Source organism: Daphnia carinata, chromosome 6, assembly GCF_022539665.2.
Source record: "Daphnia carinata strain CSIRO-1 chromosome 6, CSIRO_AGI_Dcar_HiC_V3, whole genome shotgun sequence".
NCBI lineage: Eukaryota > Metazoa > Arthropoda > Branchiopoda > Diplostraca > Daphniidae > Daphnia > Daphnia carinata.
Window position 1 is genome coordinate 7,791,685 of NC_081336.1, and position 24,219 is coordinate 7,815,903.

General features: G+C 38.1%; 6 protein-coding genes and 2 long non-coding RNA genes across 13 annotated transcripts; 3 read left to right on the forward strand and 5 right to left on the reverse strand.

Moving 5' to 3' along the window:
* The first annotated feature begins 1,640 nt into the window (after positions 1-1,640).
* LOC130702124 (uncharacterized) lies at positions 1,641-3,697 on the forward strand. 4 transcript variants are annotated; one of them, XR_009004235.2, is made up of 9 exons: positions 1,641-1,711; positions 2,041-2,134; positions 2,191-2,345; positions 2,456-2,612; positions 2,683-2,844; positions 2,963-3,054; positions 3,138-3,258; positions 3,327-3,430; positions 3,483-3,697. It is a non-coding gene; the product is annotated as an uncharacterized LOC130702124 (long non-coding RNA). The 4 variants fall into 4 exon arrangements; XR_009004233.2 differs by having other exon boundaries at positions 2,963-3,080; positions 3,327-3,697; XR_009004234.2 differs by having other exon boundaries at positions 3,304-3,697.
* Positions 3,698-6,952: 3,255 nt separating this feature from the next.
* LOC130702125 (uncharacterized) lies at positions 6,953-8,414 on the reverse strand. 2 transcript variants are annotated; one of them, XR_009004237.2, is made up of 7 exons: positions 8,293-8,414; positions 8,089-8,216; positions 7,782-8,017; positions 7,616-7,717; positions 7,425-7,536; positions 7,162-7,315; positions 6,953-7,085 (listed from the first exon to the last, which is right to left on the reverse strand). It is a non-coding gene; the product is annotated as an uncharacterized LOC130702125 (long non-coding RNA). The 2 variants fall into 2 exon arrangements; XR_009004236.2 differs by having other exon boundaries at positions 7,425-7,717.
* Positions 8,415-9,620: 1,206 nt separating this feature from the next.
* Positions 9,621-10,433, reverse strand: LOC130702117 (transmembrane protein 14C-like). Its single transcript, XM_057523787.2, has 3 exons — positions 10,268-10,433; positions 9,875-10,064; positions 9,621-9,797 (listed from the first exon to the last, which is right to left on the reverse strand). Exons 1-3 carry the CDS (start codon positions 10,344-10,346, stop codon positions 9,734-9,736), a joined length of 333 nt encoding a protein of 110 aa, XP_057379770.1. The 5' UTR covers positions 10,347-10,433; the 3' UTR covers positions 9,621-9,733.
* An 867-nt stretch (positions 10,434-11,300) lies between these two features.
* LOC130702090 (F-box only protein 32-like) lies at positions 11,301-15,146 on the reverse strand. 2 transcript variants are annotated; one of them, XM_057523758.2, is made up of 9 exons: positions 14,871-15,140; positions 13,767-13,834; positions 13,632-13,678; positions 13,338-13,527; positions 13,067-13,242; positions 12,565-12,927; positions 12,141-12,493; positions 11,838-12,065; positions 11,301-11,777 (listed from the first exon to the last, which is right to left on the reverse strand). In XM_057523758.2, the coding sequence occupies exons 1-8, from the start codon at positions 14,999-15,001 to the stop codon at positions 11,864-11,866; spliced, it is 1,530 nt and encodes a 509-aa protein (XP_057379741.1). In that variant the 5' UTR covers positions 15,002-15,140; the 3' UTR covers positions 11,301-11,777; positions 11,838-11,863. The 2 variants fall into 2 exon arrangements, with proteins under 2 accessions (XP_057379741.1, XP_057379740.1); XM_057523757.2 differs by having other exon boundaries at positions 11,301-12,065; positions 14,871-15,146.
* A 406-nt stretch (positions 15,147-15,552) lies between these two features.
* Positions 15,553-16,849, forward strand: LOC130702122 (M-phase phosphoprotein 6-like). Its single transcript, XM_057523791.2, has 3 exons — positions 15,553-16,288; positions 16,348-16,448; positions 16,521-16,849. The coding sequence occupies exons 1-3, from the start codon at positions 16,235-16,237 to the stop codon at positions 16,792-16,794; spliced, it is 429 nt and encodes a 142-aa protein (XP_057379774.1). The 5' UTR covers positions 15,553-16,234; the 3' UTR covers positions 16,795-16,849.
* Positions 16,850-16,981: 132 nt separating this feature from the next.
* LOC130702115 (uncharacterized) lies at positions 16,982-17,696 on the reverse strand. The gene is made up of 2 exons (XM_057523785.2): positions 17,498-17,696; positions 16,982-17,429 (listed from the first exon to the last, which is right to left on the reverse strand). Exons 1-2 carry the CDS (start codon positions 17,608-17,610, stop codon positions 16,982-16,984), a joined length of 561 nt encoding a protein of 186 aa, XP_057379768.1. The 5' UTR covers positions 17,611-17,696.
* Positions 17,697-17,853: 157 nt separating this feature from the next.
* On the forward strand, positions 17,854-18,866 carry LOC130702118 (ADP-ribosylation factor-related protein 1-like). The gene is made up of 6 exons (XM_057523788.2): positions 17,854-18,017; positions 18,075-18,245; positions 18,307-18,339; positions 18,396-18,444; positions 18,503-18,674; positions 18,731-18,866. The coding sequence occupies exons 1-6, from the start codon at positions 17,877-17,879 to the stop codon at positions 18,819-18,821; spliced, it is 657 nt and encodes a 218-aa protein (XP_057379771.1). The 5' UTR covers positions 17,854-17,876; the 3' UTR covers positions 18,822-18,866.
* LOC130702080 (Fanconi anemia group D2 protein-like) lies at positions 18,373-24,125 on the reverse strand. The gene is made up of 11 exons (XM_057523746.2): positions 23,772-24,125; positions 23,565-23,713; positions 22,809-23,508; positions 22,185-22,746; positions 21,702-22,107; positions 21,384-21,638; positions 20,882-21,313; positions 20,617-20,820; positions 19,985-20,556; positions 19,816-19,921; positions 18,373-19,762 (listed from the first exon to the last, which is right to left on the reverse strand). Exons 1-11 carry the CDS (start codon positions 23,983-23,985, stop codon positions 18,977-18,979), a joined length of 4,386 nt encoding a protein of 1,461 aa, XP_057379729.1. The 5' UTR covers positions 23,986-24,125; the 3' UTR covers positions 18,373-18,976.
* Positions 24,126-24,219: the final 94 nt, after the last annotated feature.

Genomic DNA, 24,219 nt, shown 5'->3' on the forward strand with positions numbered 1-24,219 from the left:
AATATTCAAAATGAGAGGAAATTGTCAGTTGGTGGAGCTAGCAGTTTTTAAACATATTGGTAAGTGTGAAGTTAATTAACCTTTGTTTAATTTAGCACCTGTTGAAGTTGCCTTCCTTCTCATTTTTTGAAAGTCCAATTATAACCAGTGAAGGTGTCACCCCAAAATTATGAGGCAGAAGTTCCTTGAATTGAAATGCAATTGTTTGTCATTAAACTGTTGATTTTTAAGGAATTTCATTATAATCCTGCCATTCATTAAGCTTAGTTCAGGTGATGGCTACTATGTTTGTGGGGCACATGGTCTGGATACGAAAGGAAGGTCTGTATTGTGAATGAGCAGTTGTGCTAATATTCAACATATTCTTATCTATTGAATCAATATTACTTTACTATTAGAATATCAGTTCTTATATTTTATTTGGTTTGGATAATAACATTGTTATAAGAATGCAAGGTTGAGATGATCGTATCTGGATTTTATTACCAGCTTAGGATTTCTGCATTCAATTCTTTTTCGCGTCGACATAACTCTTGTCAGCAAGTATTAATGATTCTAATGTTATAAGAGGTAATTAAAAGGCTTTTTCAGGAGCTTTGAATGCAGGCACAAATTAAAGGAACAGTTGGTAAAAAATTATGGTGGTGTGCTAGTGCTTGAACAGGTAGTGAACTAGTTTGGTTGTGCCAACTTTCTTCTAGACAAGAGGCCAATAGCCCAAACCATAATTTTGATTGACCAAAAACTACATGAATTATTTATATATCTTATATTTATATGGGGTATACCATAGATTACTGATCTGTCATCCGAGGGTGGAATTCTAGCTTACAGCACAAATTGGCCAAATATCTTTTTTGCAAAGATGCTCTAGATAAAATGAATGAATCATGGATATTGCAAAGGCTATTACTATTACTTTTTAGAGAAAACAGTTTAAAATTGAAATGTGCACCATTTGAATTTATATGTTATTATTGTTGAGGAATCCTGTTCCATTAGAAGGTTTTTCCATCTTGTTAATATAAATGCATTGCATTAGCCATTCTTACAACAAATTGGATTAACTACCAAAATGCAGGTGGATGGATACTAGGTTATTGTGTATCAAATACAAACACGAAAAACCAGAAAAAGAAAAGAATCAATAAGGAAAATAGAAAAAAATACTCCAATATACCCCCACTATCGTGAGTAAATTGCTAGTTTTTTTGTAGATAACTAACAAGAAAGACTGGCCGATAAACAATCCCACGCCATCATCAGTGCCATTACCATCTCATTCTGGCCCGAAGTTTTCTGTATTGAATATTATCTTTACATTTTTCAGTGTTGTTACGTGAATCTCGTTTAGCGGAAAAAAAGATTGAGATGGTTGATACCGTTATCACATACATGTGTTCCTGTTAGTAAGCCATTTTCGGCTAAAATTATTTTTTTTTTGTTTTTTGTGTTAGCTTAGGTGCCTTCCGTGTAGCGTTGCCATATCGGGAAAAAAAACAGTCAACGATCAAATAACGGTAAAGAATGTAACTAGTAAACTTCCTTACCTAAGTTATCGTAGAAGACCGACAGGTGGAAAGAACCAGCTGGGTTTTTCTGCCACGCGATGACACTGTCATCGACAGTGCTTAGATCAGGAGAGCCTATATAAAGAGTGCCACCATGGAACTCAACCCTTTTTAAATTTCGGTCCTCGCCGGGAAGACATGTAAGTAGGTGAATGTTCATTTTGGGATTCTTTTTATGTTGTGTTTCATAGTTCGTTTATTTGTTAAAAGTGTGTTTGTTATATATATGGCTTTGTATCTGTCATCTCTTTAGATTAGTTCTATTTGAAATCACATTTTAATAAAGATTTGAAGTGATGTTGTAAAGGGGATTTTAGCATGTTCATGATGCAGTGTGTTGTGTGGTAAGATGGCTAAATACTTTGTGGTGAAGCACCCCTGATGAAGTTGTGTAGTGTTAGATGTGTGTACATCATGGTAAAGGTACTAAATGCCTTGGTTGCATTTTCTGTTTCTTGTTTTGATGAAGTCTAGCAATGGAACTGTGAAAGGACCAAGGTGGTTCAATATGTTGCCTTTGCGTTATCAAGATCTTGTCCACAATGTTTGTGTCGGTGATGTTTGTAAGTAAATAAAGTTATTGTCAACATACCTTTGCCTAACATTTAAAAGTTTTTAGGGAAGAGGATTTGTTGGCAACTGAGAAATGCTTATGGATCCCATGGCTGCCGTTGCTTTATAATTAACTCAAAACCAAACAAGTGGTAAATAATAAAATCAGTACTGTCAGCACCTGACTCTTGGGTTCTATTTCTTCTAAGAAAAGTCAGCAAAGTAAGACTTCGACCACATTCAGGGTTTAGTTAACACATTTTGCTTAGTCTTGTCACATAGGAATACAGATGACACTGCTTAACGAAGCTTTATGTTTATCTTTTATATAGTAGGCTACAAGTGTCCTTGCTATTGGAAGAATGATTTACAATTATGTGTATCAACCCAGACTTCGTCGTGGAGAAAGTACTCATCGTTCGTTGCTAAATGCCACCAAACGTTTGTTCGGTAGTAATCGACCTGGCGGTTTTCGCTGTGAGCTGTGAGGTAAGCAGTATAGACGATGTATTAGTTCAAATACACTTAACAAAAGTTTCAAATTTTTAACGTTTTACAGCAACCATCCCGAATCAGTTCAGCTGCAGCTTCGTCGCATTCGTGACTAGGCGTTTCTCCTAGGCCACTACGAGCTAACCTACCATTCAGCTAGAAAGGCCGTCGGGAAGGACAATTGCTTAGATATTTACCAGTACTTTTTGGCCGTGGCTGCTAACTGGAGGTTCGTTTACCATCAAAAATGGTTTCTTTAACGTTCGCTCTTAAGTATTAAATGTTTTTAAAGTTTTGTATACTAGTTTATAAAATTTATGTTTTTACATAGTTTTAATATATTTCAGGTTGACATAGGTTTTCAAGATAACCTTGTCGCACATTGATGGTGTATTTATTCTCAAAATTCATCATCCCAAATAGAGGGATGGGGGGTGTGGTAAGGTCTCGTATTTGTACGAATCTGTAAGTTTTGCTTTAATGAAAGTGAAAGTTTTTTGTTGAATGATTGCTTCATCGCAGAAACGCCGGTTAGGTGACATGGCGTTTCTCCTAGGGCACTCACCTGGTATACTGTTCGTATCATTCGGCTAAAAAGAATTTTGAAGCGGATCAAGCTTGGCTTCATTACTTATTAGCTAAGGTAACCAGCATGGAGATGAATTAGGTAAAATACACTGAAGAAAAGGTAAAAAATATTTCGTTTTACAGCTATCACCAGGAATCAATTCATCTGCAACTTCGTCACCTGGGTGGCTAGGCGTTTCTCCTAGGCCACTAAGTGACGTCACAATTGGAGAAATGCAAGAATTCTGGTATGAAATACATTTAAAAATTTTAACTGAACACAATTATTTTTTTTTACAGAAAGGGGCTTATTTCCTACGGTTGCTGTCCCGTGGCGTTCGTAACGGGACTTATAGTAACCATATATAAATATGAACACAAATGGTTATTTTTCACGATTGATGGCCTTACGGTGGCGGTCGTAACGGGTTTTTTAGGAATCATAATTGCGTGTTTTGTTTGTTACATTTTTTTTTTCGTTACTCTTTGAATGTATTTTTCGATAATGCGAATTGTAAATGGTATGTATAATTATGTTGATGAAAATATAATGTCTGAATATACTTGTTTAAATTCTTATTCGATTTCGATCGAGAAATATTGTTCCAATTACTTTCAGCTGTGGCCCTATGAAAAAAATGAGAAACTTCACTAAGTTCTTAGATAAGCACATAAACCGAAAATATTACCTGCGTGATCAAATATGGCAATCCGTTCTACCCAAAATAAAAATTAAAAATATTGACCTTTTTGCTGTTTTACTGCTGTCGCCATCTACCGGTCACGTTTCTAGTTAATTCTCTACATACACTGACCGAAAAAAATTTTTAAGCCAGACTAAATAAGCCCGATTTTTCTCGGTCGGGCTTAAATTTTTTTTCTGAACACTGACACTCATCGGAATTGGTTGAATATCAGGGTATACTCAAAATTCAATACTGATTCCGAATAAATTGCTATTTTTTTTATGAAGTTAATTGTTTTTGAAATACACCGAGTATTTGAGGCAATGCTAGCGCGCCAGTACGCTACAGCGCTAGTTCGATACTTATTTTAAAACCTGGCCAAACACTATTTCCACTAGATGGCGCTGCAGATTCATCAGCCTCTAGCGTGTGAAATGGAACTATTGTTATTTTTGTTGTCATGTGATTCTCAGTGCTTACTTTGTTTTTATGTTGACAACGTGTATTTGAGTTTCCCTCGTCTGAACGGTATCGTTATTTCTGTTTGTTTTTGTTCTTTTTACCTCCACCCCTATTATCGATGTGCAAATATTGCACTGATTATTAAGATGATAATTTACTACTTTTACATTTGCAACATGTTAATCTTATTCTTCTTTATTAGTAAACATATTCAGTAGTGGAGTTGCAAGTAACAGATGTGTTCTGTTGTGTACTTTGTACATATTGTGGTTTGTTGCATGATTTTATTACTTTGTGAATCAATTGTAACTTATTTAACAGACATTCTTGAAGATGTGCTATTTGCTAATATTCTGCAAGAATAGGATCACCCATTTACTTCTGTCTGGTAATAACCATATCTGTTCAACTATCCCCTTAATTCTGATGGCTACAAAATTAAGGGAATGGTTTTAAAACATTTGATTTGATTATTATGTGTGTGGTAGTGATTTGAATTGGTATACAGGTCGTACCTGAAAACTGAACTTTAAGAACTTTAAAAGGCCATGTTATGTTCATTTACTAGAGTTTACGTTTGAAACTACGCAGATCTTTTGTAACTTGTGAAGGAGAACATAGTTCATTTTTTAAATTTTCGAAATTTTAATTTTCAGTACAACTTCCGGTTTGAAAATGCCTAATAACTCACTATTTGTTGGTCTGAATGAAAAAAGAACCACATTTTCGTAATCCTCGTGAAATTTGGGGTCGAATCCAGGTGTCAGTAGGAAATACCCGAAAATCGTCAAAAATCGCAAATTTCCCTGAACTATAGTTCAGGAAAAATCGCGATTTTGGCCAAATTAGACTTTTCGCCAAAAACAGGTCAAAATAGATCAGACACACCTTAAATTTCACGAGGATCACGAAAACCATATTCGTTTTGTTGTGGGCCCAGTATTTCTGGAGATATAGTCTACTTCCGGTCACTTCCGGTAATTTTTTTTTTCAACTTCGCAAAAACTAAAAAATGAACATTAATATGCCAAACATTTTAAGCATTTTGATCATATATGAAATGGTGTAGTGGCTTCTTTCGTGCTTGTTTTTTTATTTTACTGTTGGTTGATCGCGCGAATTGATATACTTATGACACTACTTCGCTAACAGAGACTACTAGCATTATGTATCACGCTAATGGGAAGGTATACCTGGTAAATATAGATCATGGCATGAAGATATACCACATACTATTATTCGAACCTTATCATGCACGGCTATCTGATGTATAGTCAGGTTTAAAAATAAGCCCGACTTTTTCTTATTTTACGTTACGCTGTATCGTATTCGCACGCTACGGGAAATTATGTAATACTAATAGCTCTGAGGTAGAGCGTCTGATTCCGGGAATCGAAAGTCAAGAGTTCGAGTCACGTCAGGATACTATGTGCCAGAGGATTGAGTTACGATTCCCACTGTAGACAATATTTCTTTGTACGAAAAATGAATCACTATTGTATTTATAGGTGACATTCCGAGACGGAAATATTAAATTGCGTTGGGACGCACAACAATATTATTACAAGTGAAAATAGGTTTCCTTCAAAAGACATGGAAAAATAGTTAAACATTTTATAAGACTCATGGCTCTATGGTTGAGCATCGGCGTCGCACGCCAGAAATCAAGGGTTCAATCCCCTAAAGAGTCAAAATGAAATTAAATAAATATATATAACTCAAAATGTCAAATTAGATATACAATGCATGTATACAATTCAATAACCTTAATGCAGTAAAAGTTGTAGAATCTCCATGAAGTGAGATTAAACTGCATCGTTCCATAAACAATGAAGTCGTCCATAAACGAAATATACTCCACTAGTTGGAAACAGCAAAAATTGAAAATACAGATATAATAATAAGGAATAATAAATAAGGAAATGTTCACATCAGTAAACAGTGCAGCAACAGCAAGATAATAAAAAAGACAACATCTATACAAATTTTTTTAAAGAATTTGTATTTTAAAAAACTTGCAACTTTGAAATGGCAAAATAGCCGATTTCAAAGTTGCTGTCAACCAAGGTAGGGGGAGACACTACCTCAGTTGACTCACCGGGGAGATTACCCGGTGCGTGGCTAAGAGAAGCCGGAAGAAGAGCGAAGGTTGCGGACAAGCTTTTACGTGAGCGATTAACTGTTAATTCGGATTTTTGGGTAGCCCCACAGCCCTCCAATGATATCATCGGACCATGAGGACCCCCACGTCCCCTTTCCAGACAGCGCACTCACAACCGTTACTGCTGATCACAGTAGGGGCATGACCCCCTACGGGCTTATTAAAAATCAAAGGGAAACGGGGCCACAGAAAAGAAGGGAGCCCAGATATGCACTTCAATTTATACAAATTTTAATACTTTGTTTTCGGGGCGCAGCAACGACTGAAGGTAATGGGCAGGAAGCATTTTTCAAAAATTCCTTCGGGCTTCCAACCGTTATCATTATGAAATTTGGTTCGACTAGGTACCTCTTTTGATTCAGTATGATTCTTAACCTATTTAAAGAAAACGAAACATGAATCAATTTTTAAACGTTTGCCTATCAATATATATTCAATAACGATCAGTGCAATACTTCTTTACCTCTTCTTTTGGTTAACTACTGGTATTAACTGTATTCAGCTAATGGTTTGACAGACATAGTGCTTGCTTGGATGGTAAGTTGACGGGCAGCGAAGAAACTAATCATTAAGCGACTACCTATTTTCTAATACCTATGCAAATAACACAATAAATGGCATTTTAATTAGTTATAATCATGGGTTTCCAGGCACAAAAAAAGAGACAGACTTATTGGCTGAGACGGTTCAAAACGTTCCAACTTCTTTCAGGACCCCTGCATCAGAATGACAGACTGAGGATGAGTTCGGAAGTCGCGAATTGAGATAGCCAATTTCGGTAATATACTTGATCTCTTTCATACTAGGCCTGTAATCTAAATTTGCTGTACAATATACAACAAAAAACAAAGCAGTAAAATAATTCTGTATAAAAAATTTACAAAATTGCATTTTGTTACACCTATTTGGCTTTGTAAAGTGATACTAACTTACAACATAGTCCTGTGAAGTTGGTCACCGGGCATGACAAGCAATACATCTTCGTTATAAGCTGAAGCAGTCTGATTCAAGAATGCTTAGGTTGTCCAAACACACTGCATAGTGACTGATGGAACAGCAGAAAATCAGCATGTAGATTAACTGATTTTCCAGAAATAAGTACTTTTGACGTTTGAAATTCTGACCAACTGTTTTTGCTGTTCACATTTTTCAAAATGTTGAGCACATACTTAAGGCCACCATAGGACAGAATTTTTTCCAGTTTTGCAAACATACCATCACAGCAACTATGAGGACCAGGAGAGGTTAAAAGTTTTCTTTCTTTAAAAATCTATTCATTTCATAACATACCGTGATAAGCTCTTCTTTTGTAAAGGGCAGCCCTCTCTAAGTACTTGCATAAGTAATGCTTCAATACTTGGAACAGCTGAAACAAGTGGTTGTGACAAAAAAAGTATCAGCACCATTGGCAAGAATGTAAACATGAAGACTTGTTATGGACAATATCTAGAATTGGTACAAATGACAGATGGGGTGAAACTACAATATGACGAACTAAAATGAACCTTCCTCACTGATGTGTCAATCTATAAAAGGATTTAAATCTTTATGAATTAGACATGCAGGGTACTGTATAAAATTATAGTAAAGATGGTACCAAATGCTGAGTTACTAGAAATTTTGCCCAGAAAATCTCCAACTGACATGTGAAACATAAGTCAGCTGTTCTGCATTTGCAAATCCAGTGTTCAAGTAACCATATTATCCAATCCATGTCTGCCATGTCTTGGTGTCACATAGAAAATCGTAAGTATTGTTTTAAAAAAAGAGTATATTTTTTTCGATAGTGATGTATACTCACAGATGTATCATTTTTCAATCCAAAGAAGTCTTATTTTTTTCTGAAGCCAAACTTTTTTGTAAGGAAATGAAGATTTTCTACTGGCATTACCCATTTTCACTGAAGGAAATCCTTGCAGACACACCATATTAGAAACAGCGCGACGCAGCAGAAATATTAGGATAATGTATGTAGAGAATTAACTAGAAATCTGACCGTTAGATGGCGATAGCAATAAAACAGAAAAAAGGCTTGTATATTTTTTTTTTTGGGTAAAACGGATTGCCATAATCAAGCACTTCTTTGTCAATGTTGTCAGTTATGGCAATCCGTTTTACCCATAAAAAAAATAAAAATATCGGCATTTTTTGCTGTTTTACTGCTATCACCACCTACCGGTTACCAGTTAATGCTCTACAGACACTCACCGAATATTTGTCCTGCATCAGCGCTAGCTGTAGCGTACTGGCGCGCTAGCATTGAGTCAAGTATTCAGTTTATTTCAAAAACGATTAACTTAATGAAAAAAGTAGCTATTTTCCGGAATTAACATCCATTTTTTTAGTATATCTGTGATATCCAACCAATTCCCACGGGTGTCAGTTTTTGCAGAAAAAAATTTTAAGCCCGACCGAGAAAAGTTATGTAAACAATAATTTTTTTAAAAATTTTTATTGACGACTTTCTCTATCTCTCACTCTCAGTTCTGTCAATTTCTACGGCTGGTGGCCAATTAACGGTGCCTAGTAAAAGTTTTTCACTGGGGAAATGATGACTGCTGCCTGTAAAAATCGGTAGTCCTCGTTTTCCATGATATAATGAGGTGGTTGTTATCAACTTAACCCGTAAAACTTTTCTTTCTCTTCTTTTTCTGTACAGGTGTGACTTCCGTTAAACGTTCTTTTAAATTTGCTTCGAAAATCCATTAAAGGTTTATTATATTTTAATTCCTTAATTGTAAATTGCTTCAAAATTCTCGTCCAAATGCCGTCACTTTTTACCTTATAATATTTTTAAAATTTAAGTATGCATCTACAGAATGCAATCAGCAACATTTTGCAGTGGATAGCAAATTAAGAAACAAAACAAAGGGTTTTTTACATTACCTCATAAGTGTGGCAATTTTCGTCTCGAATCTTCATTTTCGTGAGGTAGAATGACGTCCATTCCACTCCTAGGAGTTGTGTAGATGCATACCTAGTCTTCTCTTTCCAGGAAAAAGGTAGCCAACGACTAAAAACGATCTCGTTTGATCGCCTAGAAGTGGACATCTCTGAAAAGAACGACGTAATGATGATCAATCACTCGGTTGCCACTAACCTAAAATACACAGATGTGTGATGCTGATGTGCAAGAGAACATGAAGGTGATGTATTGTTTATAACTTTATCCCAACTATGTATGCAGCAATAAAGAATCTTTCTTCTTCATGTTGAGGAGAATTTTTTTCATAACGCTTGCGTTAGTCGTTTTTAATTGAAACTAAGCCGAGCGCTCTTGCCCCGAAACGAGCGACCATCAACAAACTATAAGACAGGTATTTGTAAGTTAGATCAATAATAATTCGAAGAAGTACAAACACAAACAAGTCTTTTCTGTTTACCTTACTGCTGCTATAAGACCAGCAGGCATCATCTTGCCACTATCCAAGAATCGCTTCCCCATGAAACCTCCCAATGCAATGCTGGTGCCAAGCGCTGTGTAGTAGTTGTTTGGATTGTTTGAGGTTTGGTAGGCTCCTAAGCCAATAAGAGAACCAAAGAGGAGACCCATCCCCAGAGATGGAATACTTCCTGAAAGCATGAATAATATTGCTGTAATCAACTTTGCAAATTGTAAACGAAAAGTAATTCTGACCATGAAATATAATAATAACTAGTAATTCATTCTTAGTACTCTATGGCATACATGTTGCAGAACAGAAAGTTCTATTTCAGTGGAGAAATCGTTTCACCGACAGACAGAAATTTAAAAAATACAATTGTAGAATAAATACCGGCTTTAACGTATCCAATAATTCCTCCTGTGGCAACGAGGGCTGCATAGCCATAAGTTAAGAAATCTGTGCTAGGCATGCCAAAAATATCCGTCTACTTCCTAGTAGATTATGAAATGAAATGAACAAGTGGTCGGGCAACTTTCGCCTTCGTCTAAACGTTGGCTATGTCGTGTCATTTTTGTAAACAAATGTGGATATCGATTTCCCAAGTATCGAATAAATAGCCGATTGCTATATCGTGATCAGTTTACTTTATATACTTACCTTCAGCTAAATTACAACTTGAGGAAATATTTAAGATTCTGTTTCAAGACATTAATTTAATTGTTGCGGGCCCCATCTGCAAAGCTATATATGTATCTTTGTATACGTGACTCCGATCACAAAGGCAGTTGGTTTAAGGAAAGCTGCCAAAATCTAATTGCTCACGCACTACCCTGTGCAAACCGTCTCACAAACACATATGAATGTCATTAGTTGGAGAAGCTACCGAAGCTACGACAGGAAGGATCCTACTCTGTAATTGTCCAAAAGCAGTCAAAGAATCTCTGCGTGACAGAATGGAGAACATTCAGATAAAATTCTAAGCCAATCATAGCTTGAAACCAGCCATCTAATAGCCAAAACGGTAAGACGTGTTATTGTAACGTTGGCTTTTATCCAACAGCCAATAATTTCTCAATTGGCATTCACGTTTTTTTTTGCGTTTCATTTCGCTTCTCCAGAAACGCACTTGTGGTTAATTGTACTTTTAATTATTACCTCAGGTTAATTTTCTTTTTCTGAATTCTCTTAGACACAGCTTTGAATCGTGTTCCGTTTTTCAATACACCAAACTTGCCTGCATGGTGTGTCTGGCAATCTTGTTGACCCTTGAACGCTACACATCCTTCTCTAAACAGTTTATATCTCAGTATCTCAGCTCAAGTGCTTATTATGTTCAATGTTTTAGAGAGAAGGATGGTTGGTATACCACGTATAGGGTAACATCTGCCGAAAAGATCACATAAAATGAGGCACTTCGCAAGACTCTCCGAGAACCATTTATTCTATTATAGATATGTAAAAATCTGATTCCTAAAGATACAAACTCAATGATCAATGACTGCCCTAAGCTCTAAAAATTGAAGTGCAAGACAGCAGAGTGATGTTGCAATCTCTTCTAGACGCTCGAAGTGGTAAGTCAAAAATACTACATCAATATGAAAGAAAAGACTCGAGCCATGCATGACAAAAAAAGGGGAAATAAAGATCGATTGCAGGTCCATCGATCACTACAAACAAAACTATCACAGTTAAAATGTCGACACAATAAAATGATTGTATAAACTGGACATGAGACTACAGCTAAAAAATCATTAGATTGATCCTTGAGGATTTAATATCTTCTTTAAGCATTTCTTTTTGTTTCCATGAGCCCACATCATTACGCGTTTCCCAAAATAAAAATAGTTTACGCCATATACCGAGTAAGAGAATGCGGATGGTTGATATGCGAACCTATAACCTAAACGGGAAAAATAGAAATTCTTCCGGCATGTGTGTCAAAAAAAGAGTCTCCTTTAACCTTGTACGTAGAAAAGCTGTCACATTTCAGAGAGAAAAAAATTTGAGGAAAGCTTGAGGCGGGATGGGCACATAAAATGTTTCCGGGTTGCAGCTGGGTTCGTCTGACTTGTTATCTGTCGGCTGATGATCGACTATGCAAGGATGTCCGTACGTTTTCCAAAATAGGCAACGGCAGTTGCGACACAGATGGAGAATTTCGGCATAGTCTTCACGCAGTCCAAATAGCCTAAAGAATAATTTTAGAATACATAATTTTTTTTTAAAGGTTACTTCAGCTTCCTTCCACAAAACAGATGTTCACCTGCGCGCACGATGGAAGACATCCTCCCAGTCTGTTTCCAGAGTAGTCTGATTATTAGAAGTGCCATCATCCATCTCGTTATTTTTCCTCCTAGGCGGAAGCTGACTCATTCGGGGCGTACTCTGGGGGCTGTTGGGTTCATTATCAAGCATTCCTCGTTGATCGAAATGGTTCCTGACGTCCTGGAAGCTTAACAATCGATCATGATTGGCATTGCCGACTGATTGCAGATGGTTTGACTCTTGTTTCTCCTTTTGCAGACCTAATAGAGTTTCACGGTAGCGTTTCAAATGCTCGTGGAAAGCACTGGAAACACGACCGCGCGTGTCTGTCGATGAAGCATTATCCAGTAACTGGGGGAGAGAAAATCACATGCTTCAATATTTAGGATCTAAAAATAGTAACAAGTCTACTGTAAAGTTACCTCTTCCGGTTTAGAAGATTCTGAATCATGACTACGGACGGGACTGCGCCTCGTGTTGAGATATGGATGAGGCGTTCGACTACTACGATTATTCTTGTTCAATGTCATGTTCACGGGAGGTTTCTCTCGGTCTTTTTGTATTTCGCTCAGTGCAAAGCTGATTTGTACTGGCGAGAAGTGAAAGCGACAAAGACGCTTCCACAAACGTTGCTCGGCGCTAAGTTTCTGGGCTACTCCGCACGCCTCCGCAGCTGACAACAAGTCCCTATGATCAGCCAAGCGAAATAGGATTTCTCTGACACACTCTTCAGGCAAATCCTCAAATTTAGGTTTGTCTTCTCCTCCATTATTGCCAGGAGCCGACTGTAATTAATTAATGTAAACCAAACGAGAAGGTTATTAAATGCACAATCGCAAGGTTCTGCCAAAACAACTTTCTCTGTCAGCAGCAGTTGTCATTTGAGCGAAAGTAAGGTAGATTGTTTAAGAAAAATATGTATACCTCAGCATGGCGAATGCTTGAAGCGATGGCTCCTATACGATCGATAGTACGGACGTGTTTACCCCACAATTGCGAAGAGCCTAACGGTGTACCCCACCACGAATCCCCGCGCACAATTGTACGCAAATCGGTTAGTAATTTGACTAGAACATGCACGTTCTGCTGGCTTCCTTGGGCTATAGAACAGAAAAGAACGGTAGAATAATTTGATCAGCACCTAATAATTTTAGACTTTCACGTCATTAGAGATTTATGTAGGGACCGATTATACCTTGGACTGCGATCTCCTCCAGGACATTGAGAACAGATTTTTGAGCACAGCCGGACAGGTTGGTAATTCTGTGCTGAGAAAGCAACAATTCCAGCAGCTTAGCCGTGTAGGGAAATCTTCTGTGATCGTGGACTGCGGATCGGAAATCCAAACGACGCAGAGCGTCGCTCAACCCGTTGAATCCAGCCACCTAAAATGTCATCAGAACCATCAGCTCTCGTGACTCTTTCTCGGCGTGCAGATCATATCAATAATGACCCCCCAACAGAAAGGAAAAAAAAAAAAAACACGTACCTCTTTTGTGCATTTCAATGTGATCTGACAGTGCGGCGGGACGCTACCTGATGAATAAACAAAAACAACGTGCGAGTTTTCAATGCAATTTCGTATGAGCCATATTTGTACTGCTGAGTCACATCGAAAGTTCACCTTTTGTCTTATCGAGTCCTTCCTGACCGTTATCCAGTGCGCAGTTTTCTTTATCGTCATCTGCTGGCCTGGATTTGACGATTAAAAAAAATACACAATGTACATTCAATTTTTTTTCACGTGATCTGACGTAATTACTCGATAAATTGGTTGGCGTGATACGCTATAGAAAATGACTGGAGTTGACCACACGACATTGTTCGTTCATTTCCCTCTAGTTTTTGAAGGACACGCATAGGCAGTCAACCGATCATCGTAACCATTCTCACGGGCGAAGAAAGGCATAAAACTTTCCCCTCGTGAGTATATCTGTACCCCCAATTTAATACAAGTTTCGCTCGAAATATTTATTTATTTTTCGCCATTTCGGATGGCTTGTTGTTGTGCCCTCAATTCCACAATTTCGATCATAACAGACGATGCTTGATGCTAGGAAAAAAAAAAAAAGAAAATGGTGAAAACATAACGGCAACGTTTCCCAGGACGCTCTATTGATTTTCCCTACACCAGAGGAAAACACTACGACCTAGCGTACAGCTCGAGCTTGTCCAGTGTAGTATCTTATTCCAATCGCAAAAGAAACCATTAAAGTCCGATTATTGATTATCAATCAACTCGGCGTGAAACTATTCCTCGATACGGCGTAATAGCGTTTTGGCTCACGGTCGTGTGTATAAACAAGCCGTTAACCCCATCGACTAGTTGGAAGACGTAATGAAACTGGCCAAGAGCCAAAGAATTTTATCACAAACTGTTGTAAGTTCGTCACAAACCCCGAATGAAGAAATCGAAAATACAAGAGAAAATTCACGAAGGAACGCAAGGCTTAGAAAACGTTCACATCCGGTTATTTTTGTCATGCAGACAAAAACAAAAGAAAAATCGACGACCCTGAAAGTGCATAAGACGTAGTTCACTTTTTGGCTTTGCTTTTTTTTGCATGAAGTCGTGATCATTGCATCACGAACTAGAGAGGTTCGCCATTGGCCTTGATGTCATTGGCTGGACAGGTAAAACACGCAAACACCAATGTAGCGAGTAAACGTCATAGCAACAGCAAGTACAATAACAAAGAAAAGAACATAAATGTAAAATTAGACTAACCTGTGGAAAACACCATTCTCAGAATTTAATCTTTTTCGATTAGTTTCCAATACTTTCAGCTTTTCCCAGCCATCTTCGGTTTTGATCCACGATTCACCAGGTGAACGCCAGTCTTTTGCATAGAAAGGCATTGTGCTTAACGTAGCACGAAAAATTCAACGTCAAAGAATTTTTGCAACTTGAATAGCAACAAAAATTACTTTTCTTTTGAAGTTTTTTCGGAGCAGCCAGGAGCACAACTGTGGTTCTCGAGCTCAGGTCTTTGTCTGACGCAGGAGCAAGTTGGTATCCCCGACTTTGCCTGTGTTGACTAACATCGCAGCGTGTGTAACGTGGCTTTGTTGTGAAGCGTGTGACGTCATGGCTAACTGCCAAACAGCTGATCGACCAACACATGAAAAAAACGTAAAATAACATATACACAATCGGCAAAACCCTGGAAAATAGTGGGGCGAGGGTGAGTGCAACGTGATTTCCTATCTGTTCTGCTATAATGGCCAATATTACTTACTGCGTAATAGTCGGCATTTCGTCGTTGCTGAGGAATACAGGAGTACTGGGGTACAACGTTTTCTTCTAAAAAAAAAAAAGAACGAAAACAATTAGCAAAATAAGTAAATTTTTGAATACAAAATCAAGGTAAGTTGTGTAACTTCTCTCCCCTCCTTCCAAATGTTCACATTTATCTATTAAAAGTTTAAATTACTTGGACTTTTACTTTCTAGCTTTGCAATTTTTAGGAAAATCGATAGCAAGATCTGTTTTTCTTTTAAATGGACAATTGGCCCGTGGGAATGGTCCAAAGAAAAAACCAAATAACGAAAAAAGAAAGAAACGCATGCAGAAGGCCTTTGTTGAAATAGGAAAATTTTCGTCAAGCTGAAACTTGGTGACGCTTGAAATTGTAATGGTTGCTGCACTTTCTAGTTACAATTTGCTCAGATCATTCTGATATAACCTCAGATTACCGTTATTAAAAACTGAGTTCGATGTAGGGTTTATTAAAACTGAGCTGTTAAATTGCGACATAATCAACGTTGGGTTTTCTCGTGGGTAAGTGCAACTTGAAGTAGACTAAACTGCTGTCAGCACAGTGAACAGATTGCAGATTGCGCCATAGGCTATGCCGCCATTGCGGCTTGGATAAACTAAAGTATTTTAGTACAGCCACATTTCAGTGGCATTAGCCATTGTTGCCTTTCTTTTAGTTGTCTGCCACACGTGTTATGTTTGGGAAACGTTGCCCCATTACTCCCATACTGCGTTCTTAAAGTTTTCATTGTATGCCAGTTTGAGGATTATCAAAATAAACAAATCAGCTTATTTTTCGGCACTTCATCGTCCGTTCTGGGATTAGGTAAAATATGGGCCCTCAAAGGAAGAGATTGCTCCTGTCAAAAAATCTTCTTGAAATGAAGGTATATAATTATTAATTAGCTTTATGGGCATGCACATCTCACCAAACTGTCTAATGTAGTTTATGAAAAGAACCAAAGAGAAAACAGAAAAAGAACTTGAAGATGAAGAAAGACAAGCAACTTTTGCCAATGAAATCACTTCAGCTATGTTGTCTCACGGGTAGGTCGCAATTGGTACACTTACATATTCACCAGATGCCACATAGTATTTATAACAATGTTTTTTATCAAGGAGTAAATTTCTGATGGAGTCTAGTTATGCTGCATGTGAAAAACTAACATTTGGGAGGATGAGCTTCAAAGGGGCCAATCCAGAAATTGAAAAGATAATGAGAAGGTTTATATCACCACAACCACCCAAAGAAGATTCTTTATTGCAGAATGAAAAATATGCTGATGTGACAGCTACTGAGGTTGCACAAACCCTTTCACTCACAAAGACAATTTCGAGGAAATTTTCTAAACAATCTCTCAAGAGAGGATTCAAAAGACCGGCTGAAGATTAATGAGAAATAAATGTAAAGAAAAATGTTGATACATGTATTTCAATTTTGAATGAAATCATTTTCATAAAATATTCTGCAAATGAACAATTTTCACAAATGGATGAGAAACAGCCAGAACCATTTTACCCTGCAATAACATACATGACGAGTAGCTTCACACTTGCATCCATATAGTTTAGACACAAAACTATGTATACATCATCTCAGCCATTTGTGACATCTTTCTGGGGATGTAAACGATGCATTCAAAATAGGCTGCCAATTCTTCTATGGTTGTGTCATCTTCATGAGGGCATGGGTGTAGTGCTTGCTGAGAACACGATGACTGAACTACAGGCGAGTTTTGATTCCTGGTGTCACTTTCTCTGAAGGCATCATCAGATGCAATGAAGGCCCCTTGATCTTTGAACTTTATGAAGTTAAGCTTGGGTTTCCTTAGGTACTTTGACTTCTTCACAATTTGCAATCGGGCTTTCCTCAACAAAGGTTTGGTACTCGAGTGTCGTGATTTTAAAGAACTTGTTTTGTACACAGAGGTTATTGTCTTAAAAACAGGGGATGATGTTACACGGCTTTGGGGCGGCGTTACCAAGCACCGATTCCATATTTCGCACAACTCCTCAGCAGATTCTTGCCTGCAAATAATGCACAATGGTTTGGTAATATACAAGGCCATTCAAAGGCAGTTTTTATTGTAACCTACTTCGACAGAGATTCGGCAGGAATAGTTTCTGTTTCGTTTGGTAGGTGTAACCTTCTCAGCTCTTCTTCAACAACGTCTTCAGAGTTTGGGTTTGGAAGCTTAGTATCAGACATGTTTACAAATTAATCGACCACAAAAAAGATATTGCAATATTCGTCGGCCATGACGCATCTAGAATTTCTGTCCAAAGTCAACCGTTGCAACGTCAAAAGTAATGTGATCGACAAAAAGGCAGAGCCACTTTACACCTAAATAAAAATTATTTTTAATTCTATATTTTTATAAGAGTATAAATTAGTAAGCTACATAGATTTTATTTTTTTTGCTAAAGAATAGGTATTACTTTGGCAACGTCTTGTTGCAACTGCTAGGACTCCGGATGTCCTACTGTCAAAATAAACAACGTGTAAAATTTCAAATTGTCAAAATGTATCATCTTTTATCAGGCTTTTACAAGTATTTATTTCAGTTAGATGAATATTACGTTCTAATTTTGGGCCTTGATAACGCTGGAAAATCGGTAATATAAGTTTTCTAAATAGAGCATTATGCCAATTAACCCCTAGAATTTTTATAGACATATCTGGAGGCGGCAAAGACTCACTTCACGAAAAATTACAAAGCACTGAATCCAAACAAAATTACCTCAACAGTGGGGTTAAACATAGGAGTCATTGAAACCGATGGGTGCAGTTTGAATTTCTGGGATTTGGGTGGCCAAGAAGAATTGCAGTCCCTCTGGGACAAGGTAGTATCTTAACAATGGGCTTTTTAAAACTATTTGCCTAACTTTATTTAACTCTATATAGTATTATGCTGAGTCACATGCAGTAATCTATGTGGTAACTTAAATATACTTACCTGTAGTCGTATCAAGCTAAAATAAATATTGATTTAGGTTGATGCATTTGCCCGTGATAGAATTGAAGAATCCAAGGCTGTGTTTGGTAACTTCAATCAAATTTTCATCACATGCAACATGTACTTACTGCGATATTTTCACAGATAAGATGATTGCAAGTGAACTGCTGAAAGGTATTCCTCTACTTGTACTTGCAAACAAACAAGATCTTCAAGATAGTATGGGTGTCCGTGAAGTGAAGCCCATATTTAACCAAAATGCCCACCTTATAGGTCAAAGAGATTGCATGGTAATGCCTGTCTCTGCATTGAATGGGTAAGGATATTCCAAATAGTTGTTAATCAACTACTTCATCTTCTGACTTCTTTCAGGGACGGTGTGGATGAAGGAATCAAATGGCTTGTCCAGTGTGTAAAACGTAATAATGTAGTCAGACCGCCTAGGAATCAGAGTGATAATTAATAAGCTGCCATGCAAGAAACATTGATTACATATTTTTATTTAAATGAAAAATTCCGAAAATTCCTGTGTAAAGAAGAATATAAAGAAACTTCTGAATTCATAAAAATACTGAAAAAAAAGAACCTGAAAACCTGCATTATGCAAATCACGGCAGGCTAGTACTCACGGCTGCGAGAATCAGAATCACTTGGTTCTGCAATATTTTCTCTCAATACGGTTACATCATCATCCTCTTCTTCAGTATCATCTTCTTCCGATGACGCGTTCCGCGACTGTCCGCCATCATCAGATTCTGCAATACTTGTTTGACTAAGAATCTCTTGACCTTTCAGGTTTTTATTTTTGAGGTTTCCGATCCAAAACGCTCCCGCGCATCCATGGGCTGCCAGCATGTGTTTAACGCGGTAAAATATCGCTTCTCGAATCCTAGTCATAGCTGGAATATTAGCGGCTAGCGTTTGATCGCTTGATATCTTGGCATGATTGCACACGTTCTGCAGCATCCGCGTGCTTTTTTGTAAATTTTTCAATAATTCTTGCGATTCTTCCTTAATGTTCTTGAACTGTTTGTCTAGAAGAGGCATAGCCAATTTGTAAAAAAATTCAATTACTAAGCGGCCGTGCTTTAGGCAAGAAATGAGGATGCTTCGTTTGTCATTCGTTTTGACTGTTTCTACTAGTTGGTTCAGCAGAAAGACCACTTTCTCCCAAGTTTTAAAGGTTTCTCTTAGAGATGTTGGACTGGCACCTGGACCGGGAATCTTTTTGACATTTTCGACCAAAGCGACAAATGCAGCACGAAAGTAGAAGGTGAATGTTGCGTTGTTACATGTACGGAAGGACTCCGACTCAGAACCATCCGATTGGATTACCTCAGCCATGGCATTTGTAATAATGTCTTCTAATTTTCCAAATACGTTAGAGCCATGAAGTAGATAAACCTAATAAAAGAATATATTAGCTTAGACTTCATTATTTTTCTATCATAACTTACTTGAATCATATTCTCTATATCTCGATTGAATTTTGATCCTTTGTTCGATTCCCCGTCAGCTGTGTTCCAGCTGCGCTTCAAATATCCTTCGGCGACCATCGCCAAACTGCAGGGAATAAACAGAAAATATTTAATAATGATAAACTCCTATTTTTTCAAAGGGTTTTACCGTTCGGATAGTTCCGGATCAGGACGGTGATTGTAAAGACTGACCAGCAACTGTACGTGCTCAACGGCACAAGAAAACGAAGTAATAGAACTAGAAAATTTTTCTATATAATCGAAGGAAGAAGCCTGAAGTTCTTCAAGATTAGCTGTTTTGGCATCTTCACGTACACGCCCGGCTATAAATCTTAGGGCATCTTCAAGTAACGGAGCTCCCGTTGACTTCTGGAACTCATGCCATGAAAAAATACGATTGAGAATGCGAAAAATCAACGTGTAGCTGTTGCCGAGTCGTTGGGCCAGCTCAGTAAACATTTCCGGTCCGTCTAGCATCCCATCACTCATTTCAATCAGTTGCTGAAAATAGCCTGAAATAGCTTCCAGGTGGGTAGTTAATCGTCTAATGAGTGACACACTCCGCTTCGCTACTTCCAACGGTATGTAGAGGTCCAGCATCAAGAAAGAGTCATAATCGGATTCTTGTTTTAGAGGAAAGCGTCGCTTAGGTGCCGCAGTTAATAATTTATGCTCTAACTTGGCTGCCAAATCGCCCAACAGCAACTCGAGATCTGTTGGCTATAAGAGAATTCGATAGAATTTTCTTCAACAAACTTATAATGTTATGCTTTGCCATACCTTTAAGGAGGTGGTCGCATCGTTCTCAGTCAGGTCCAGTGTGGAAGAAAGTAAAACAAACGCGGATAAATCAAGCTCGCGGAAATGAATGGGATAAGTCGAAACAACCATGTCTGGTTCACCAACTTTTCCAGGCTGCGATGCGACAAAGTCGAATTTCGAAACTTCGGAAACCGATTCACGAGGTGTGCTATGTAAAATAGACTAGAAGAGCAACGATTATTTTTATTGAGTAAATCTTGCAAGCATTTTTATGGACTTGTACCTTATTTGGTGTGGCTAGGGTTGTGTCATTCTGATTATTTACTTTATTGGCACCTTTGCCTTTCGTTCCATCTTTCTTTGGTGCAGCTGCCTTCTTCTTTGCACCACTTTTACCCTTTTCTTTAAAAGCACGAGGGGGTTCTCCCAAAAACACCGATGGAGGTGGCATGAAAGAAGAATTTTTAGCCAAAGCTCGGTAGAACTTCTTTTTGAGTTCTACCACATCTCGTAGCCGTTGTATAACTTTGGCTCGCATTGGTTTCGAACGGGCAAACGTATTAATGACCTCGATACACCAATTGGTGCCGTAAAAATAGCAACGACACACTATATCTTTGTCAGTTTGAGGCATGCGTTCGAAATCGTCCATCCCTTCGTCAGTTGGAAGACAGAGAGCACACCCCAATAGTGCATCGATATCTTCAAGGTTTGCCTGATAAAAACAAAAAATTACGGAGTCACACATGCATATAGAAATGTGGTTCAAGAAATAGTAGACGAACCTCTTCAAAGGAATCGATGGTATTGCGGAGGAGCCGAAAATGTGACATAAGTGTTGTAAGAGATGGTTGATTTGCATTCTCACGATCTCTTTTATCCTTGCGATTTTGTTCTTTTATTACCATAGGAGCGATGTTCAGAAAAACCATTGAGACGGACGGCGTATCTTCTTCAACAGTGTCCAAGCCATACTGCAGAGACAGGGGAATCTGGAAATTATCGATCTGTTGTTCGGTTTCGTCCACCACAAAATGTTCCTGAACAATCCAAAATATGAAATAATAACATTCTAAAAAACCTTAATCAGTACAGGGTTATACCTGAAATTTTTCGGAAACGCCGTCATAAAGATAGCTATGAAGAGAAGGATGGATGTCATGGACCAACGAAGTGCTAGCCATCTCGTCCATGAAGAGGGCGGTAACTTCTGGGACGTGTTTTGTGGAAGCGTTAACAAGATCGATGATGGCTTTGGCTTGAATTAGACGCTGGTCACTTTGAAGAATTCCACTACGGCTTGAATCTGTAATAGTCAACGACGAACTTGACTGACTAAACTGGCCATCCCCACTCAATTCGCCCACTAGCTCTGGATTAGCTAGAACGTGGATAAGGGCAACAGAACCCAGGATTCCCATTCGTTGATATTCCACTTGTTTCCCTGCAAGCTGCTTCTTAATAATCATCAACAGCTCACTTTGGATTGAAGCACTGAAGGAAGCTAACCTGCAGTAAATTCAAAAATTGCAGAAATGCCAATTCCGTGGCCAAAAATTATGATTATTTTTCTAAAGGCTAGTTACCTCACTTTCGTTTCATCGGTCATTGAAAAGCCATAAGCCATTTTGGCTAAGAGTTCCATAACTCTTTTTACCTGTGGCAGCGCCATATATTCTATATATTCCAACAGGGAGACGATGAAGGCCGAAAATCGAACCAAATGGTTCCAATTTGCATCAGCAAGCTCTTGTAGAACAATCAAGGCAGCTGTCGCAGGGCTATTATCGGATGACGATTTGTGCCCTGCACAACTGACGTATTGGATTAATGCTTGTACTACCTCTTGTTGATAGAATTCGTCAAAATGGACGAACATTTCTTGAAAGCAGACAGAACCATGCAAAGCCAGCAAAGGATCAGAGGTCAAGATCAAGCTGTCAGCAATTGCACACAATTGCTCAAAGTGGTTTTTAAGAACACAGTCGTACAGCTTGAATGTTTCTTTCACTAGCTCAGTCGTTAATGTCTCTGAGCGTATTTTCTTTCGAATCGTCAGCTCAACTTCGAGACGCCGTCCACTTAACTTGTGCTGAATCACTAATACAAGCAGATCGATGCAAGTGAGTTCCGTTTTCGACTGGATCTCTGTGTAACAAACATATGCTGTTTAAAAAAGGTTTAAAGAAATGTAAAAACTATCAGAATACCTTTTAGCCAGGTATCTGCCAAAGATTTTGATCCTATCATAGAGTTCTGAATTGATTCTGTTGATAAGGAAATGCAATCGTTAATAGTTTCCTTCGATACACGTTCATGACGCTTTTTGAAGATCTTGTCGAAGTGCAATCCAACCTCTTTTATAATACAGGTGGTTTCATCTGGTTTTATCCGTTTGAACACAAAGGTTAGGAGAACGGGGACGGTTTCGAGAGGTACAGTCGGTAGTCTCTTTACAACTTTTCGCCGAATTTCAGCGGCTTCATCTACGGGAAGGCTAAGATCACCTAGGACATCTAGGATTGCGGCGGTCAAGGAGTTATTTGTTTCCTCCAGCATGCCACAAAGAACGAATGCCACGCGAATGTTCTCCTTGTCGCCCACTACGCTGGGTAAACAAGAAATAATTTCCTTTCTTATCGTTGAAGAGGAAGAGTTTAGAAGATCCAATAGCGTATCGACGACATGCACAGGATCCACTATCCGATTTAACCACGCAATTTGGGAAAGAATCAAAGAGGGAAGATTGACTCCCGTAGCTAATGGCCTTTCCTCATTGGCTGCCTTTGTGAATCTTTTCAAAATGGTAGCCATCAGCTTTGGTTGGATTTCATCAATTTGCAGCAATAACCTTACAAGGGAATCCTGAGGTAAAGTTATCGCATTGCTGGTTTCTTCGCCTCCTGAATTCTAAACTCAAATGATTCTGAAATGAAAAGTTTTCTGTAAAATAAAGGAATGTTTACCTCTGTTAAATGTAATGCCTTTATGAAATTGTCTCTGTTATTGAAGAAAGTATCACACTCAGAAACGAAAAATTCAATGCTTCTTGGATAGTGAACACTAGTTGTTAGGTGTTCTCTTAAGCTCTGTTGGAACTCAAATGGTTGAACACCTGGTGAAAATTAGCAATTATCTACATGTTATATAAACTGATAGTGTACAAAACAAACTCAGCAGGTTAGGCAGGTTTCCCGTTCTTGGATAAAACCCAGCTTCTGTCAGTGTCTTTATGAAATCAGCAGGACCATTAGCTAGATTATCAATATCTTCTGCTTTTCTCTTTTTCGTTTTAGGTGGTGGCAACGCTCCCAATACATCATCGTCTTCATCATCGGAATCCAACATCATCGTGGCCCTTTTCCTCGACACGTTATTTCGGTTCATTTTTAAAGATAAGTTTGAATAGCTCTATTGGTAGACAGAATGTGAAAACTTTTCCCAGTTGTGCTTTAGGGGAACAACTATTATGGGGATTCACTAGACCACAACCATGATTATGCAAAATATTACACTGAACCTCAAACTATTTTGCATTGCCTTTCTCATATCTTTCCCGCCTGCTAGAACTGTTGTTCCTCTAGCGAGAATTTTGGGCCTTATCCCAAAAAAACAAAAGAA